Genomic DNA, 16,559 nt, shown 5'->3' with positions numbered 1-16,559 from the left:
TATATATATATATATATATATGAATGATCATATGAAAACCGCCCTCATTTGTGTAAACCGTGCAAACCACCTTCATCTGTCGATTTCATTGTTTAATCTTATGAAATTTTTTCATGAACTTGTTTAATCTTGTGAAATTGTTTCATATAATACTTTTTTTGATGAAGTTGTTTAATATAATACTTAATGAAACTGTTTCATATATTTTCTAACATTAATGAAACTGTTTCATGTATTTCTCTAAAATTAAAATTATGAAGATGATAATATTTATGATTAACACCCTCTACAATAAAAATGATTAATCAACCTCTCATAATTACAAAAAAAATGAACAAAATGAAAAATTATGATTGGTTGAATGCGGTTTGCACGGTTTGTACAAATTGAATGGTTTGCATTTGATCGCTCATATATATATATATATATATATGCTTGATTTTGATGTTTCGTGTTAACGAATAACGATTATTATGTTCCAACTTCCAACCAATAAGTGTCATCACATAAGGACAAGTCTGTCATTTCATCATTTGCTATTTTAACTTTAAAAAAAAATCTTATACCACTCATCTTCTCTTTTTATTGATTAAAACTTTGTTATCATGTATTTCAATTTTCCCTACTTATTCCATATATTTAATTGAAAACACATCATAATTTCATTTCATTATATCTTTTTATTATCTTTCATTCATAAATAAATGATGTGGTTTTGCGTGTCGAACATATATAAAAGACATGAAAATTTGCGTGAACTGCTTTGATTCGTGAGGTTTACTGATGATTCTAATTAAGTTGTTGTAATTACTTTCATTGCCCAAATAACTGCTTGTACTTCATTCTCCACAAAATATGTTATTTTACTAGTCTTTGCTACAATGTCGTTTTAGATCAGTCCTTAGCGTGAAAATTAAGTAATGTTTTAGGGATTTTGTGAACCAGATATTGTATCAACTCGTCTTACAGTTCTACAAAGAACGGATCTTGACGGAGCTTCTACACTTTTTCACGGAATGATACTAAGCAGATAGTGATACCAAATAGCTGCAAAAGAGAATAAATTTGGGATGAAGAAGAACGTCAAGAAAGAGAAATAGAAATCGAAAATAACCATTTTACATTCTTCTGCAAAGCACATAGCGGGAGTTAACTGAGGGAGGACAAACGGGAATAGTGGACAGAACCAAAAACCAAGCAAAAATGCATATCATATGGGTTTTTTTTTTTATATAGAGGGGGAGGCCCCTCCTATCAAGATAAAACACTAAACGCTAAAAGCAACAAGATACGCGCTCGAGTTTTATTTGTAGTAGATGAGGGTTTTTTTGGTTGTTAGTTCAAAAAGACCAAATATGCCCCAAATTCAAAGTTACACTCTGAACTAATTTGTTATTGTAATTTATACTCTTAGAGATATTTCAGTTGTAACACTCGTAATTCCGTTGTTACTATTAAAATATACATTTTGATTTTATTCGAATTATTTAGTTGCTAAATTGAAAATATTAAGCTCTCACTGTGATCCATTAACCCCCGTTTGGTTCCATGGTCTAAAAGAATGTTAGATTTAGTATTTCTCGTGTGGCCAAAAACTGCACGCTATCCGTCCAAGACTTTGAGTCGCAAAACAGTTGGAGAGCGATCAGGAGACGGTCGGAAAACGGCACAACAAAGACAAAAACTAGACTTAGTTTGCGGGAAAGGTCGTTGATGCACGCTTCGTTAGATGCACACCAAGGTTTAGATTCATAACCTAACTTAAACCTAGTGATAGGGTAAGTCGGGTATCGTTCTTCTCAGGAAGTCAGTGGTTGAGCTAATATATCGCATGACACATGAATGAACAGTAAGTTTATCACACGATATAAATCTAATGAATAGTAGTATATCGCATGCTTCTTGTGCGATAACCCAGTATATCGCACGACCTTTGAGCAATAGCCTTGTATATCGCACGACTCTTGTGCGATAAAACTCTTTGTCGCACGATGCTTTGTGCAATAAACCTGATATCACACGCCTTTGGTGTGCGATAACTCTGTTTGTCGCACACAACTATGTGCAATAACTATAATTATATGTGTGTATGTGTATGTATATGTATGTATGTATAGATCCGGCATCCTTGTACCATGTCTGTTATTTTCTTTCGTTTTTCAAACAACAAAAAACATAGGTTTTATCACATTAGCTGTAAACTCAACAAGAACACATATCGTTACTTCCAAAAACAATCTAATGCATATATATATATATATATATATATATATATATATATATATATATCATCTAACCAGCAGAAGAAGAAAGTACCTTAATTCGAATCGATCGATGAAGACTGCGTTTCTTTTCTCAGTTCATTTCAGTCTGCTAGTTTTTGTGCATTGTTATGGTGGAAATGGATACGATCCTCTCGAGACCGCTCTAAACATACAACGTTCAAAAAGATCACAATCCGCATATCATGTCAGTAACCAAGATAGCAGAGCCGATCAGAACTCATACTCACCGGTCTACGTGGGTTCTCAAGATGGTTTGAAGGATTTCGATAAGATATCAGCGTTGCCGGGTGAACCAGCCGGAACTGACTTTGATCAGTACTCAGGGTATGTGACCGTTGAACCGAACCATGGACGAGCACTCTTCTACTATTTTACAGAGTCCCCGAGCAACTCTTCAACTAATCCTCTTGTACTATGGCTCAATGGAGGTAATGTTTCTTGAAAATTTTCAAATTTTTTTATCATTTGTGTACAAGAAACGATCGAGCAACCACAAGGGTGGTGTCTGATTGGTTTGAGCTTGACTCCAAATGTCAAAAGTACCAGGAGGTTCCAGGTTCAAATCTAAGGAGGAATAAAAATCCCCTTGTGGCCATGGAGGTTCAAATGCGGTGATTCTGAGCTATCTGCAAAGCAGGTGGTTGCCTTGGGATTAGTCAGCTCGCATAGCGGGTTGGATATCCAGGTTAATAAAAAAAAACTGATAAAGCGATATAAATTACTGCAGGGCCGGGATGTTCTTCATTCGGAAATGGAGCAATGATGGAACTTGGACCATTTCGAGTCAATGCTGATACACTAACCCTGTCACGGAATAAATATGCATGGAATAATGGTAAGAATCGTTATAACAAAATCAGTTTTATAGGACGTCATATCATATTTAAAGTGTTTATAATAGATTTAAGAATTTATAGGACCAAACAATTAATAGAATGCTTTTGGCATCTTAACAAGTTTCTAGGACACCTTTGAATAAAACGTTCTACTTTTAAATAGGAGTACAATTGTTTGGTCCTATAAACTTAAATCCTATAAAACAGTTTTATTAGGACATTTAAACATATTTGACGTTTTTATAAAGCCAAATTTGCCGTACTGTCTTTTGTAAAGAGAAAACCGAGCTTTTTATAATTATCGATTATCACCTTTGCAGTTGCGAACGTGCTTTTCTTGGAATCTCCGGCTGGAGTTGGATTTTCATACTCGAACACATCTTCGGATTACATAACTGGAGACATACAAACAGCAAAAGATTCGTATACGTTTCTAGTCAATTGGTTAGAAAGGTTCCCCGAATACAAAACTAGAGATTTCTATATCACGGGAGAAAGCTACGCAGGGCATTACGTGCCTGAACTCGCACAGTTAATTCTTCAAAACAACAAGATCACCAACCAAACCGTCATTAACCTGAAAGGGATCGCGGTAAGTTTGAAGTTACTAGTAATTCGCTCTATTCTTTGAGGTAGTGGTCAAATTTGCATACATCTTCAGACCCCACCTCCAGATCCGATATACCAACTAAAGAATGGACATGTTCGTGTTGCTTTTTAATTTCAGCTCGGAAATGCATATGTGGACGATGAAACAGAAAACACAGGAATGTTCGACTATTTCTGGACACATGCGATCATTTCCGATGAAATACACGAAGGAATCGTCTCCAACTGCAATTTTTCTGAGGCTGCACCCTCAACCGCAGTATGCCATAATTACGTACAGCAGGCATATGCTGCCAAAAGCAACATCTACTTCTACGACATCTATGCTCCTTTATGTTCATCATCGAGCAATAGCACTCCTTCGGTAAGTTTTGATGATCTAAATAAACATATCCATAGAAAAATATAGCATGAAACTCACCTGACCTGATTGAAGCAGATATCAGGATTTGATCCATGCACCGAATATTACATCCTAGCGTACTTGAACACTCCTGCTGTACAACAATCGCTTCATGCAAGACCAGTTCAATGGGAATCTTGCAAGTAATAGTGCCCTTCGATTTGAAACAAGTTCATAATCTGAAAATTTTGAAACATATATAAATAAAACGTCATTTTTGCTCAATCTTTATACGATTTCTTGTATTCGAATGCAGTGATTTCATCCTCGAACACTGGCAGGATATGCCGTTTACAGTCTTGCCTGTGATTCAGGATATAATGGCGAGTGGAATCAGCATTTGGATCTACAGGTAGTGAATCTAACGTTGTTTCACTGCAACAAAATCGGCTTTATAGAACGTCAAACGCGTCTAAATGTCCTAATAGACTGAATTATAGGACTTTAGGACCAAACAATAGTGCATCTTGTACGAAAGTGTTACAATAAGTTGATAGGATGTTTTTGGGTGCCCTGACAAGTTTTCAAGACACTTTTAAAGTCTTTTTTATTAACAATATTTGAAAATATGTCTTATAGAACAAGTGTCCTATAAAAAGACGCGTTTATATGACAACTCTCAAAACTGTCATATAAAACTGTAATAAGACATTTTGTTTCAAAGTGCCTAAAAAACTTGTTGGGATGCTAAAAAGTGTTGTGTCAACTTATTGTAACACTTTTCCATAAGATGCACAATTGTTTGGTTCTGTAAACTTAAGTCCTATGAAACAATCTATTATGATATTTAGACAAGTTGTAGCGTTTCTTTGGAGCAAATGGATGCATTCATATGTGAATTAAGCTGATTGTAAACATAACTAAGAACAAAGAATCTTTAAAATTCCAGTGGAGATACAGATGGGAGGGTACCAGTGACAACAAGTAGGTATTCAATAGACAAACTACAAACATCAGTGAAGACACCATGGTATCCATGGATGAACAAAGGCGAGGTAGAAAACCTTCACCATTTCATCCTCGTTTAATATAGTCGTATAACGATAATTACCCATTTAAAAAGATCCATTGAAATTTCTTGATGTTATTTTCAGGTTGGTGGATATGTTGTGGGATACGAAAACCTAACCTTCGTGACCATAAGAGGAGCTGGACATTTCGTCCCAAGCTACCAACCGGCTCGTGGATTGGCATTCTTCTCTTCGTTCTTGGAAGGAAAGCTGCCTTGAACAAGTACAACTTCAAGATTAGTGGGAAAAAATTGATCTTAGTCGTGGGTTCGAGTTGTAGTTTTTGTTACGATTATATTACTTCAGATCTTTGTTGTAGCTTATCTTTTTTGTACTCAATCATAACGGGTGCTATTCTACACTGTATCAAGTACCAGATGTTTTCATGTTCTATATTCATCTTTATCGGCCCCAATGTTACATGTACAACAATTACAATCTACCATGAAAAGATTGACAGATAGTGGCAAGGAAAAATGAGAACTTGATTCGAATTCATGGGTACATGAATATAAATGGATAAGTAGATGATCACAAATACAATTGAGGCCTTTCTACAAACAGTTGGTGTGCAGGAACACATTACCATGAAAAGATAGAGAGAAAGTGGTGATGAAAATGAGAAGTTGATGACTTGATTCGAATTCATGGGTACATGAACAAATAGATAAGCATCACAAATACAATTGAGGCATTTCTACAAACAGTTGGTTGCAGGAAGATGTTACCATGAAAAGATTGAGAAAAAGTTGTAAGAAATAAATGAGAAATTGGTTTGAATTCATGGGTAGTATGAACAAATGGATAACAAATACAATTGAGGAATTTCTACAAACAGTTGGTGTGCAGGAACACATATTCATGCATGAACATGACCTCTTCTTTATCGTCAGCCGGTGATTGTAATAGTAGCAACTGGTTGGATACTTGACCCATTTCGGATTTTCGGTTCACAAATGAAGATTTTTTTTTCAATTGGAATTATGTTATTAATTATGATTTTTCTAATAATAACTGATTTCTGATTTCATACTTGATTAGTTATGTACTCGCGTAATACGACGGTATGTCAAATTTTCTAATAAGCTTACAACTAAAAATGATTGCAACTATTCATTAAAAGTACAAAATTCACCATGAGGGATGAAGAGAAGACATAGAAGTATTAGAAGATGAAAGAACGAGTGCAATGTGTCAAAAGTGTCTTGAAAACATGAAAAGAAAAGATAATAATGTACATTGATAACTTGTACTATATATTATTTGAATTGTAGATTAAGAGATTTTAAGACTGAATGCATAAAGTAGTAGTACTTAATGCATTATAAGTTGTTTTTAAGACTTTATGCATTAAAAGTTATTTCTAAGACTTTTAATAAATCTTGTTTGTAAAGTAGTATAAATGATCTACTGAACACCCCACATTGCAGCTTACCCCTTTAGAACTTTTTGTCTTTTTCTTAGATATATATTATATATGCATTATTATGACTAAGTTGAAAGTAACTAATACATTATTGATTATTTATTATTTATTAATTTTTCAATTTTAATTATAATTCATATTACAAATCTCTTATTTAAGTTTTTTTTTTTTTTTTTTGTCTTTTCTCATACCTCATCATCAAAAATACTTTGAAATAATGATTTTTATTTAAAGTTCATAATATTTTTCGTGCATGAACTTCAATTGTTCCAATTTTTTACTAAAGTTCATAACTGAAATCATAAAATAAATGGGATAATTAAAAATGCTTAATAGAGTTCGTAGGTGAAATCACAAGGTTCACCAGTGAAACAATGATTTTTGTTTAAAGTTCATAGGTGAAAAACAATAATTTTTGTTTAAAGTTCATAGGTGAAACAATGATTTTTTTTTCGTAGGTGAACCAATGATTATATGTTTCTTCTAAAACTGTATTATATTGACAGAGAAAATGATAAAAATGAAACATTAAAATCAAGATATATCTCTTTGCATTACGCGAGTATCCTTTTAGTGTGTGTATATGTATATATATAGTTTGTTTCAAATGCAACTCATCACATTTGAACAACCAATGTAACCCAATAAATTGAAATATTTATGGAAATTATAAGAGTTCATTTATTATGGTTTAAATATTTATGAAAGATAAATAAGGTTCATTAATTATGATCAATACTTTATATTAGAAAACAATCAAAACTTCTATTAAATTATATATTCATCAAATTAAATGGACGGTTGAGGTTGAGTTGTATTGGTTGTACAAATGTAAAGAGTTGTATAATAACCATCTCTCTCTCTCTCTCTCTATATATATATATATATATAGAGAGAGAGAGAGAGAGAGAGAAAGAGATGAGAGGTTTACTTTGCAAACCACGTTATTTGTATAGATCGCAAACCTCATTCAACCAATCATACTTTTTTATTTTGTTCATTTTTTTGTAATTATGAGAGATTGATTAATCATATTTATTGTGTAGGGTGTTAATCATGGTTATTATTATTTTCATTATTTTAATTTTAAAGATATAAATGAAACAAATTCATTCAAATTTTTATTAAATATTATATGAAACAACTTTGTCAAAAAAAAATTATACGAAACAATTTCACTATATTAAACAATTTCATGAAAAAATTTCATAAGATTAAACAATAAAATCAATAGATGATGATGATTTGCACGTTTTGTACAAATTGGATGATTAAAGATTAATTTCATTATCACGTCATATCTTATATCATTTAAAACCTTGTTACTAAATTATAATATGTGAACAAAATATTGACCAATTCCTTTTGAGTATTTAAAGTAAATTAATTTAAAGACTTTAATATTTAATTTTAAATGTCCGACGGTCAAATTAAGTCGATTGTTGAATTCCTATTTAAATAATTAAAAATAAAAATTATTAAAATGAAGCCCATTAGCCCAATGCAAATTGCAAAGTCAAATATGAAAATTAAAATAAAGTTCAAGTACATTGATTGCACCATTAACATGATTAATTAAATAATAGAAAATTAAAATATACAAAGAGAGTTTGTTTCAAATACAATCTGTCGCATTTATACAACCAATGCAACCCAATAAATTGAGATATTTATGGAAATGATGAGAGTTCATTTATTATGATTTGAATATTTATGAAAGATGAATATGGTTCATTAATTATGATCAATACTTTATATTAGGAAACAATCAAAACTTCTATGAAATCACATATTAATCAAATAAAATGGACGGTTGAGCCTAATTAAACTTACGGTTTCTTACAAAACCTAACACCTTAGTCATTGTGATTTCTTATAAAACCTTCATATGTACACTACAACTTATGACTCAAGTCAATCACAAGGATGGTGCTTGATTGATTTGAGCTTGGCTCCAAAGATCAAAAGTATCAGGAGGTCTCACGTTCAAATCCAAGGAGAAATAAAAATCCTCTTGTGGCCATGGAGGTTCAAATGCGGTGACTCCGGGCTATCTGCAAAGCAGGTGGTCTCCCTAGGATTAGTCGGCTCGCATAACGGGTTGAATATCCAGGTTAATCAAAAAAAAGTTATGACTCAAGTCCTCATCGATACAATCTGGTTGGCCTTGCTGGATTTGAAGGGTCGTTTACAAATACATTAACCGTGAAAAAATCATCACTCCCGTTTACCTTATTAGAGGTGTAAATCTTGAATAATGTAGCACGAAAGGGATCAATGTTTTTACTCGGTTACTGTTTACCAGGTAAGAGATGTTTACCAAGAATGATCTTATGTCGTTTTGATTGTTAAAAATCTTATCTGGTAAGTCAAGAAAGGGTGATGACTTTTATAACGTTAGCATTAGTAAATGGCCCCTAAGTGACAATCTCGTTAAAATTTAATGACAGTTACGTAAAAATATTAATGAATAAATAATATTTTTAACAAATAAAAACACTAATGTTATTTGATTTAAAAAAATAGAAAAAACATTATTTCTATAAAAATATAATTATTGTTGTATTTAATTTGTATCTAACAAAAAATAAATTATTATCAAACATAATGTTTACATTATTTAGGGGCTCTTTGTTTGGCTCTTAATGGTTACATTAAGAGCCAACCTCTTAATCGTTAAGAGGTCAAGATTGTTTGGCAAAAAAAAAACAACCTCTTAATGGTTACATAAACCTCTTAACCATTTTGCACCTAGACCTTCACTCAACCATTCAGATGTTTATTTTTCCAACTCTGCCCTCTCATCGTCGATTCCAAACATCGCATCCCCCTCCATTCGCCGGTTCCAGTCGCCGGCTTCCCCCCTCCCATCGTCGRTTCCAGTCGCCGGCCGTCTCCCCCCCCCCACGATCGTCGCCGCCCCTACTGCTTCCCGCCGGTCTCTCCTCCCACGCGAGATCCTCGTTCCTCATCCCACTCGATCGTGTTCTCCAGTGTCTTCTCCATCGACTCTGTTGTCTTCTACATCGTCTCCCACTCGATTTCAGGTATTTCCCTTCTGTCTCCTTTTTCCTTCTCTCTGCAGTAACAATGTCGATGAACTTAGGGCTGTTTGAATGAGGTAATCGATTTGATCGTTGGTGGATTCAAGTTATGAGCTAATCATTTTGGTATCTGTTGAATCAAGCCATTTTGGTATCATTTTGGTATCTGTTGAATCAAGCCATTTTGGTATCATTTTGGTATCTGTTGAATTGATTTTGGTATCCTTATTATGATGAGTTGTGCCTGATATTTGGAAAGAGTAGAGGCAATGAGAAGAGGGTTAAAATGGTAATTTGTTGTCATTCAGTGAACATTTACCAAACAACCATATTTCATTCAGCACTTAACCATTCTGACCCTCTTAACCATTCTGACCACTTAACCATTCTGTACAAAACCATTCAGCAACTGCCAAACAGCCCCTTACACAAATCATTAAATAGAAATATAAAAATATATATTTAAAACAAGAAATGGAAACTCATTTATGAAACATTAAATTATTTATATTATATGATATAAATGAAGAAAATTATAGAATATTAATATCATAAATAAAAAAGAAGGTGCTCTCTCATTTTAGATTCTTCTGAATATCACATCCACTTTTAACAAATTATATCTTATTTTTTATGGTTTTCTTTTTTTAAGATTAGAATTTAAAATATTGATTAATATATATATATTTGTTTCATATATTTTGACGCGTTTGTGAAACAAAAATACACGTAAAAAAATTCACATTGTAACTGAATACATATGAAATAAATAGAGTATGACACAAATATATGTTAATCAAACCACAAGGATGGTGTATGATTGGTTTGAGCTTGGCTCCAGAGGTCAAAAGTACCAGGGGATCTCAAGTTTAAATCCAAGGAAGAATAAAATCTTCTTGTGGCCACAGAGGTTCAAATGCGGTGACTCCGGGCTATCTGCAAAGCAGGTGGTCGCACTGGGATTAGTCGACTCGCATAGTAGGTTGGATATCCAGGTTAATCAATACATACATACATACATATATATACATATATATATATATATATATATGTTAATCAATACATCAACAAAAAAAGTCATATGAGACAAAATCTTAAGATAGAAGTTTCCACAAATTTTAAAGTTCTCTATTGATTAAGTCTAGATCACTTAACATAATCGTTTATATTTAGGGGCCATTTATCATACGCTTACCAAAGTCACATTACCTTAGCGGATGAATATGGTAAAAATCAAGAATCTTACCCGTTAAGAACGAGATAAGGACCAAGAGTCTTAGCCGGTAAGTGAGTGCGACGACTCTTACCACGGTAAGTGCTTACCGGGTAAATTATTGCATATGATGTCGTTTTTGTGAACTAAAATATTACCCGATAAATAAATAATGTTAAATTTTAGTGGAAAACGTTACCGAATAAGCATTTGGTAAAAATAAAATAAAACTGTGATTATGGGCTATTAATAAATCTCATTGTTTGCCAAAAGAGAAAAACATACTCAACCCCCCTTTTTTATGGGCTAATTGGTACTTTATTCAAACAAAAGTCAAATAAAAGCAAAACCTCCAAAGTCAAAAGATTTGTTTTCTCACCACAAACAAACTCCTGCTTTACCATTATATATAGAGAGAGAGAGGGAACGATCAAATGAAAATCATTCCAATTTGTAAAAACCGTATAAACTATCCTCATCCATCGATTTATTGTTTAATCTTATGAATTTTTTTGATGAAATTGTTTAATCTTGTGAAATTGTTTCATATAATACTTTTTATGATGAATTTGTTTCATATATGGTTATGAAATTGTTTCATATATTACTTAATGAAACTTTAATGAAACTGTTTCATGTATTTCTTTAAAATTAAAATAATGAAGATGATAATATCCATGATAAAAACCCTCCACAATAAAAATGATTAATCAACCTCTCATAATTACAAAAAAAATGAACAAAATGAAAAATTATGATTGGTTGAATGAGATTTTTACAGTTTTTACAAATTGAGTGGTTTTCATTTGATCGCTCATATATATATATATATATATATANATCATGTGAGACCAATGGTTTTTCATGAGACCCGTAAGACCAATTCTCAACCCTTGGATTAGATCTACAATCTGAAAATCTAAACATTCATAAACGYCACGARACTTCTCAATAATCACAAAATTGTCACCGTGCAATTTAGACCATTTGATCATTAACCTATAAAGTTGATCAATGAACATAAATTGGTCTTACGGGTCTCACAAAAAACATTTGATCTCACGTGAACCCAACCTTATATATATATATATATATATATATATATATATATGCACAGGTGACATTTTCGTATTGAAAAATACTTATATTAATTACAACTACCACCATATTATCATGTTATACAACACGTTTTGATATATATATATATAATTATTTTATACGTTGCTTAAATAAAATCTTATTGTAATATCTTATTTTGGAATTGTTTGGTCTGTCTACTTGACTCTCACCATCATTTAATTAAGTTTTTAAATATTAATTAATTTAATTAATTAATATTGAAGTTATGACTATTTTAATTATTATTTTTTAAATATTTATAAAAATTAAAATTTGAAGGCAGAAAAAGGCGGCTGACGCCCCTTCCGTGTTGCTTTCCTCCTCTGTAATCAGCATATAAACTTACTCATCATTCTCCATAACTTCAACTCCCACCATGGATCCACAGCTGCTAATGCCGTCGCCGCCGATGGACTTCGACTTTGACAGCACCACCACTTCTCCCTACGCCACCGCACCTTCAAGCCCTAGGATGTTCTCCGGCAACTTCTTCTACAGTGCTCCCACTAGCCCCACCCGCTCCTCTTTCTTCCATCACCTTTCTCCGATCAGCCCCCATGATGCCCAATCCACAGTCCCTTCCCAAAATCTCCACAGAAATAAGGATGAAGATGAAGAAAATGATATTGATATGGATTTTGCTTTTGATTTTAGTGGGCAGTTAGAACGGCCTTCTATCTCCGACGCCGATGAGCTATTTCACGGTGGAAAGATCAAGCCGTTAGACCCACCACCACCACCACGTCTTCGATCATCCAATGATCCACCCAGATCGCCGACATTATCTCCAAGGAATTCTAACAAGAAATATGTCGATCATTTCTCGGAGACATTACATCAGACACCTATCGATCAAACCCAAAACCCATCTCCACGTGGAAGAGAAAGAACAACCACCACCACCACCACCAAACACAAAGCATCACGATCTTTATCGCCGTTCAGAGTTTCCGATATATTACCCGACGACGGAAACAACCAGAAAGTCTCAACAAATCAATCATTCCCATTTGGGTTCACGTGGTACAACAAATGGAACCTGAAAAACCTGTTACTCTTCCGGAGCACGTCGGAGGGGAGCGCCACCACGAGCAACGACCCATTGAAAAAATACGCGATGATAACAAAAGGAGAGCAGGATGTGAAGAACTCAAGCTTTAGAAGCAATGATGGCGATGGTTCTGTAGGGGGGTCTTCACGGAGGATGAAGAGGAAGGTATCTGCACATGAAATACATTACACGGCGAACAGGGCGGTGGCGGAGGAGATGAGAAGGAAGACATTCTTGCCGTACAAATCAGGGTTACTGGGTTGCTTAGGGTTTCATCATAATCTTCATGAAGTTTCTCGAGGAAGATGATAAATTGTTGGTATAAATTCATTATTTTGATTTTCGTCGTAATTAGTCAAAGGGCAGTTTTGTAAAAATGCTTTTATTTTTTTAATAAATATATATTATCTGCAGTGTGTTACGTGTCCGTTTTCACGATGAATATTCATTATGAATATGAAAATTGTTATTCGTCATGAACCATATATTTATGATGAATAACTCGTCTATATTCATGTTAAATATGTTGCGTGTGAATGATTTCTATATTTCTAATCAATTTTAGGTTCATAATAGAATATATTCATGTATATACATATATGCATGTGTAGGCAAAGGATCCTAGGAGAAAGAAAGTCACGGTGAGAAGCGTATGAAGAGATCTGAACCATTGATCACTTTTATTCTCGTGCTCATCCATGAATCACGCTTTTAGAAGTGAATTGATCTGGTGAATCTCAGTGAAGGTGAAAATATCTTCTTACGCTTCTCACCATAATTTTTTTTTCTCAGCAGAACTCAGCCATGTGTGTGTATGATGTATCTATTCAGATATGCAAATCAACTCCCGCCCTACACGGGTACGCCCTACGAATAAAGATTCCATCTCTAGGGAGGCATTAGCGGTCTTGTGTTGGTTGGGAGGTGGGTCCACCGAGAAATGTCGTGGGTAGGATGAGAGGGAGGTTGTAGATGCCAATCGGTTGATGGTACAATTTTTCCATCATTCGATCTAAATTTGAAGATTGAAGATATGATTTATAAGTTTGACAAAATAATATTCATTTTCAAGTTATTTTCATTTAAAAGTTTTAATTTTAAATTTGAATGAAAAAGCATAACAGTCATTTTTAATATTTTCTATTTTAATTTTGACGATCAAATTAGAAACCGATACAAAATTTATCGTCTATTGTTGTAGTTAATGGTAGAGAATAAAGCATCACGGGATGATTCAAGATCCAAAATCTTGTGATCCACGTAAATTACCACTTGAGTTATAATGTACTCGTTAAGATTACGAAAGTCATGAAGGAAATCTTATCTTATCCAGACAGGTGTTATCAAAGTTTTTGTTCCCGGGAGGTTCACGAGAGAGATGAATTATTATACAACCATTTACATTTGTATAACCAATACAAGCCAATCTCAACCGTCCATTTAATTTTATGAATATGTAATTTCATAAAAGTTTTGATTGTTTTCTAATATAAAATATTGATCATAGTTAATGAACATTATTCATCTTCCATAAATATTTAAATCATAATAAATGAACTCTCATCATTTCCATAAATATTTAAATTTATTGGGTTGAATTGGTTGTACAAATGTAATGAATTGCATTTGAAACAAACTCTTTCTCTCTCTCTCTCTCTCTCTCTCTATATATATATATATATATATTTTTTTATAAATACCTAAGATCATGTGAGACCAAAGTTTTTCGTAAGACTCAAAAGACTAATTTTCAACCATTGGATTAGATCTACAATCTGAACATTCATAATCACAAAATTGCCACGAGACTTCTCAATAATCACAAAATTGTCACCGTGCAACTTTAGACCATTATGTCATTAGCTTATAAAGTTGATCAATGAACATAAATTGGTCTTACGAATCTCACGAAAAACTCTTGGTCTCACATGATCTCAAGTCTATATATGTATATGTATGTATGTATTAAAATTTGTACATTGAATTAGGTTAAAGTTGATTATGTCCATTTTTTAGGAGACCCACATGCATCATGCTCATCATTGTGCCTACTTTCATTTCTAAATATATTCCGTCTTTTTCTTCTCCGTCGGTAAAATAGTAAGCGATTTTGAAATAATAAATTATTATAATATTATTTAAAAAATAAAATTTTCAATTAATAATTTTGTTTTGAATGACTAAATTTATAGACTATTTTTTAAAATTTTAATCATTGCGTTGAGTTTTAAAACTTTTTTCTTAAAAAATAAAATAAAAGACGTATAATAACAATAGTATACGAAAGAATTTTAACGGTCAAGGCCACGCATCATGCCTTGTGGATCATGTAGGTCGGGTCATGTTGTCAAATTACCGTTTTACCCTTCATGGTCAAAATTACACGAGTCACAAAAATAAAGATCTGATTTGAAGAACCAATCAACTACCTACGTTTGCAATTGTTTTCGGGTAACTGTGACTGTGTTCGAATCGGTTTGTATATTTATATCGGAAACAATGATCACAAAAGGTGATCACGCTTTTCAATAAAGCCAAATTCAAATTTCCCTTTTCTTTAAAAAAAATATGGACGAATTGGTTGATTTTTTCAAGCATGGCGTTTAAACATGAACTTTTGCAATAAAAATGGTTACTTTAAAACCAATTTTTTAAAATAATTATAATATTTTATATTCAAGATAATGTTTTTGCGGAAAATATGACAAATTAGATATAACAAGTCGTTTGGTGTTCAGGATGACTAGGACTAGGACTAGACAGTGTTCGACAAATTATTCTTGAATGTTGTTTAATGGTTTTATATGGTGGTTGGCGGTTGTAGTGGAAGAGAGGTGGGCGATTGTGGTGAAGGTGAAGGTTGTCGTTGGTGGTGGTGATAGTGGTGGAGATAGAGGCGATATTGGCTGACAGCTGACGGTGTGGATGACGTGGAGGTGGTGGATAATTGGATATGGAGGTGGATTTGGTGGTTGTGAAGGGTAAGTGGTGGTAGTGGTAGTGGTAGTGGATGGTGGTGATTATGCATGAGGTCAACGATGGTAGTTGATGGTTAATTACGATTAAGGGATGATTATAATTAAGATGATGATGATGATGATAGGTGAATAGGAAATTGTGTTTCTCTAGGATTCTTGTTCTTGTTCTTGTTCTTGCCACATACTCCTCCATGGGTAAAAAGTTGAATTTAGCTTTTTAGAAAGCATGAAATTAAAGCCTACATAAAGCCAAAAGGCCTTGATTGCACAAAACAGACAAAACTACTCTGGGATTCACAATGCTTTTTTATTTTATTTATTTAGAAATCATTTTATGTTAAAACGACTTGTTTGCCCCATGTGACGCAATTAACGGTTGTTAAGGGGTAAGAGCAAAACCAAAACAAAACGTATATGATAGACTTCTTTTTGTAATATAAAAATTCATCCAAAAAACCATAATACCATATTGATCAAAACCTATATATATATATATATATATATATATATATATATATATATATATATGAAGTATATATATATATATATACACTTCTGAGGGAAGTTCAAAAGGGTTCCAAATAT

At 33.0% G+C, this 16,559-nt stretch overlaps 2 protein-coding genes across 2 annotated transcripts; both read left to right on the top strand.

Moving 5' to 3' along the window:
- Positions 1-2,309: 2,309 nt before the first annotated feature.
- On the top strand, positions 2,310-5,362 carry LOC112501029 (serine carboxypeptidase II-3-like). Its single transcript, XM_025104665.1, has 8 exons — positions 2,310-2,713; positions 3,013-3,120; positions 3,442-3,713; positions 3,849-4,094; positions 4,170-4,276; positions 4,390-4,485; positions 5,023-5,128; positions 5,228-5,362. The coding sequence occupies exons 1-8, from the start codon at positions 2,335-2,337 to the stop codon at positions 5,360-5,362; spliced, it is 1,449 nt and encodes a 482-aa protein (XP_024960433.1). The 5' UTR covers positions 2,310-2,334.
- A 6,959-nt stretch (positions 5,363-12,321) lies between these two features.
- LOC112501158 lies at positions 12,322-13,345 on the top strand. Its single transcript, XM_025104828.1, has one exon. It carries the CDS (start codon positions 12,322-12,324, stop codon positions 13,303-13,305), a length of 984 nt encoding a protein of 327 aa, XP_024960596.1. The 3' UTR covers positions 13,306-13,345.
- The last annotated feature ends 3,214 nt before the right edge of the window (positions 13,346-16,559 follow it).

This window comes from Cynara cardunculus (genome assembly GCF_001531365.2).
Source record: "Cynara cardunculus var. scolymus isolate 2C chromosome LG 17, CcrdV1, whole genome shotgun sequence".
In the NCBI taxonomy this organism is placed as follows: Eukaryota; Viridiplantae; Streptophyta; class Magnoliopsida; order Asterales; family Asteraceae; genus Cynara; species Cynara cardunculus.
This window is presented reverse-complemented; position numbering and strand designations above follow the sequence as displayed.